The sequence below is a fragment of the Leguminivora glycinivorella genome, chromosome 11, assembly GCF_023078275.1.
Source record: "Leguminivora glycinivorella isolate SPB_JAAS2020 chromosome 11, LegGlyc_1.1, whole genome shotgun sequence".
Classification (NCBI taxonomy): domain Eukaryota; kingdom Metazoa; phylum Arthropoda; class Insecta; order Lepidoptera; family Tortricidae; genus Leguminivora; species Leguminivora glycinivorella.
The window spans coordinates 16228531-16233015 of NC_062981.1; the positions used below are offsets into that span (position 1 = coordinate 16228531).

The 4485-nt window shown below is 40.1% G+C and overlaps 1 protein-coding gene across 1 annotated transcript; it reads left to right on the forward strand.

Annotated features, from left to right (window-relative positions):
- The first annotated feature begins 1988 nt into the window (after positions 1–1988).
- On the forward strand, positions 1989–3175 carry LOC125231224 (enhancer of split mbeta protein-like). The gene has a single exon (XM_048136604.1). The coding sequence runs from the start codon at positions 2012–2014 to the stop codon at positions 2753–2755; it is 744 nt and encodes a 247-aa protein (XP_047992561.1). The 5' UTR covers positions 1989–2011; the 3' UTR covers positions 2756–3175.
- The last annotated feature ends 1310 nt before the right edge of the window (positions 3176–4485 follow it).

Here is a 4485-nt window from a genome sequence, read left to right on the forward strand (position 1 = left end):
CTAATGTATTCAACGCAGCGATTGATGAAGTATAAAATTTCTTAGTACCGTCTCACTCACAATGGAATTATGATAATTTATCGGTTGGCTTGTGCCGGCCGAGTGTGTGGGAACGCGCGCGGCACGGGCTTTCCCACGACGCCTGGCGGCGGCGCGGAACGTCTCAAATTGCAAAGGAAGTCACGTCTCTTACGCCTAATCGCGATTCGCTTGTTTTAACCTACTAATACTTAAAAGGACTTAAGAGAAGAGTGCTAGCTACTTCTTGCCGGCTTGAAAGGCGCGTGTTAAGACTTAAGACGTTTTAAGTCTGTGGTATGGTAGACAGAATTGGAGTAAGTAGCGTCACGGCGGTGTCGACCGCACAATGGCCGATGTCGAGCGACTAGCGGTCTCGAGTCTCACACCTCCGCGGTGATAGTCAATGTTATTGTTTTGACTGACTAATTAGGTATGTTTTATTTCTATCCGGTTTAATACTGGCTAATCTTAAGCTATAGTTACAATGTCAAATTTAAAGCTAAGTACTTACCAGACATAAAATTCCAGTAACATTGTTGCAGTAGAATCATGAGTTAGGTTTTATTAGTAGGTCACTCAGTTGTAAATGATTGAAGTGGGTAGCCTAGGCACAGGGCAGTAAAAAGTTAGTGCGTTTGTATTCGTCACCGTTGTCTGTATGCCGCGGAGGCGATAACGTAGTGTCGCGCGGACTTGCGCCCGCTGCCGACCTAGGGTTGTCATCTACCATAATATATTAAATACAAAGTTATAGAAGTGAAATATTATATTTGTGTATACCCTTAAAGCGTTGTATCTAACTATATGTTTAATAATATCATTTTGCATGTTTAATGTGTGGCTAGAAAAACATAATTATGTATGAATAAAGAATTATGCCACCTTGCCTGCAAAGGTGTAAAAGTAATAACAAACGTGTGTCTTAAAAGTACCATAAAATTTTATCTTTATTTTTTTTATATTACCATGTCCAAAAAAATACAAAATCGATCTTTCTGCCGAAAAATTATAATAATATTAAGTCCTATTTAATTTTTTTCGTATTCTTTAACTAAATTGTACTGTAACGTCTTTTTGTCGGTAGGGGAAACGCGTGCATTGTCAGTGCTTTAATAAATTGCCACGAGTCTGTGACGTCACCGTCTTGTCGTGAGTTGTGACGCGCGCGAGGGGAGCGCGCGCCGCTAGCGTGGGAACGCGTGGCCAGCTGAGCTTGACAGCTGCTTGGACTTTAACGGTACGTTAAGAAGGTTGGAATAATAATAAGTTTATGGCTTGATTTTAATAATAAATTTAGGACGTCTACAAAATTACAGCTAATATAATTACCTGTCCAATTATGCTCCACACTACGATCACACTTTGTTTTTAAAATGTGAAAAATAATTTAATTAATTACGTTTGATTTAATACTTATACAAGAGGTATTTATCATATTAAACCAGTATAAATACTGGTAATGTAGTAAACTACATCTGGTATTTTATAATTTATAAGTTTAATAGTACTGTAAGGGTCAAATTTAATTAACTTATTAATTGATACCTATTATACTTTAAGGTATTACCTGTAATTTTTTTTAAATATTACTTTAAAATAAATCATACAAAAAAATATTGTTACTTTTTATTCGAAAACCCTAGTTCATTTAATTCCGGTTTTATGCGGTATATAAAAAATACCCAATTATATACAGACAACGTATTTTTATTTCGCAAGCATTAATTATTTTATTATTTAAATCAATTATTTTAGAAAATTAAATACAATCATGATCATAGTTTATCGATGTACCCTGTGACAGAAAATATCTAATAATATTCCATAAGACAGCTGTTACTTAAATCTTCAAATAAAAATACTAATATTCTCGTGCGTGGCACCCCTGCTTTTATCACGGGCGTTTTGCCACAATCGGTGTAGGGCGCATAAAAGCGGCGCGATGGTCGGCGCGCGCTCCATTCGCTCACAGGCCGCCGCGCGCGCAGCAATGATCCTCCCGCGCACCATGTCCCCGCCGCACGGCGCCTTCCACCCGCCGCACGCGCACCCCGACGAGGAGCCCGTCTCCCGCACCTACCAGTACCGCAAGGTCATGAAGCCCATGCTCGAGAGGAAACGACGAGCCCGCATCAACCGCTGCCTCGACGAACTCAAGGATCTCATGGTCACGGCCCTCCAAGCGGAAGGAGAGAACGTCTCCAAACTAGAGAAAGCGGACATCCTCGAACTCACCGTCCGACACCTCCACAGCCTCAAGCGAAGGGGCCAGCTAGTGTTGAAACCCGAGATGTCATATGCGGAACGCTTTCGTGCCGGATTTACACAGTGTGCTACTGAAGTGTCACAGTTTATTGCGAACGCAACATTGGCCGCTAACGCGATGCAGCGTCAAGGCCCAGTGGATCCTCAAGCCGGGGCGAGGTTATTGCAGCATCTTAGTGGTTGTATCAGGAGGTTGGAGAACCCTCAGGTGGTGCAGCCTCAGCCGATCGCGCCTAATGGAGTGGCGCGGCCGACACCGCTGCCGGCGGTGGCGCAGGGCCAGCAACCTCAAGCCCCTCAGCAGGGTCTGGAGAGGACGCTGCTGCACGAGCGAGGGTTGAAGAGGCCGGCGGAGGCGCTGGTGGACGTGGAAGCGGCGCTGGCGAAGCGCGCGTACGCGCCGCCGTCGCCGCCCCACAGCCCCGCCTCCGAGCCTGACCCCGCCCAGTCGATGTGGCGGCCCTGGTGACGCTACCACCAACACCTCAGGACTGTGTGACCGTTTAGTGTGATACGAACGTTGTTGTTTATTTATTGTACGTTCCTAAAATCGATGTGTGTTATGGTTAATCTTTGCATGGTTAGTCGTTCTGCTCGCTTACGCTTGTTGAAGTTTGTGTTTGGAATAATAAATAAGGTTTTTGTTTTTAATTAATAATTTTGTTATTTGATATCCTACTTCAACACGTCTTCCGCGTCGGGAAATAGCATTTAATACTTGTTTAGTTACATAGACTCTTAATGGTAGACTAGAATAGTACCTAAGTTATCTCTGTGATATTAAATGGTCTTAAATCATGGAAATATTTTGATATGCAATAGTAATTGACTAGGTTTGATCCGCAAATGTTAATTAAGAAAGAATAAACATCCTGTTATGATTCCTAAACTTTTTGTTTTGTTTAATATCGATAAGATATGAGATACCCGCCATACCCAAGGCTCAGAAGGAAACAATTTAAAACTACCGACTTAATAATGATAACACCAAATCTTCTTACTCATCTAGTTCTGATATTTTTGTTATAATTACCTACTTATACAAAATATTATTGGTAAATTTTTTATCGCCTAAAGAAATAACACTCATCATCATCATTACCCAGGCTAGCTTTTTGTGATTGTTTTGATGGTTCATTCCTAACTTACAAAAATTAGACAACGTTTTAAAGATTAATTGGACGTAGTTACGCAGAAACGTTCCAATCCATCTGAAATTTGTCATTGAAATCAAAGACTTGTTTTTCATACAAGGTCTAAAACTTAATGACAATTTCATGTGGAATGGAACGTTTCTGCGTAACTACGTCCAATTACAAAGACTCATAGCTGGGCACCGTTAATCAAATAGTTAACTTCGTTAATCGTTAATCCGTTACTAAAAAAGTTAACTTCGTTAATCGTTAAAGCGATACATTTCGACAAATTTAACGGAAGTTAAAGTTAATCGATAATCCGTTAACACGTGATAAAAATTAAATTTTACTTTCATCAATAATCCATTATATTGTATTATGTTACTGTTCAGTACAGCAAAGCCTCTTAAAATATCCCTGATGTCAATAGGGCAAAACCCGAAATGTTCACAAATGTAAGCGTGTTTATTAAAACGTCCCACTTTTACCATTAAGGCGAAATTTACTTGTATATTTATAATATATGCTGACAAAGTGAGACGTTTTCCAAAGTAGGTACCTCACAAACATCGTTTTGAAGTGAATGTGGCCATAAATTGTGCTCCAATTAGCGGCCCTGACACAATCGCCATGGTAAAAACCTAGGATTCACTGAGTCAACGTTGGTAAAAAGCGAAGCGAAGAGAACAATAATAGCTTATATATAATTTCGTATTTTTAACGATCGACATCGGGTTTTTTCAGCAGCGTTCACAACGTGTTTTTCGCTGCGCCGCTGGCGCCTGCCATGCTAGATTAACGATTAACGGACTAGGATAAATTTAACGGAAGTTAACGAATCCGTTAACATTTTTTAAAGTTAACTTAAAAGTTAATCCGTTAATCGAAATGTTAACTTCGTTAATTAACGATTAACGGATTAACGAGTTAATGCCCAGCTATGCAAAGACTATAAGGTATACAAACCTATCGATCGCACAAAAGTAAAGTGTGATTTTCACATGATCAATAACTGTAATAATCTAATGATTCATCAATTAATTTGTCGGTTCCCAATGCTGTC

Bases quoted from the DNA above. Each gene is read 5' to 3' on its own strand.
- LOC125231224 (XM_048136604.1), top strand. From the start codon at position 2,012: ATGATCCTCCCGCGCACCATGTCCCCGCCGCACGGCGCCTTCCACCCG.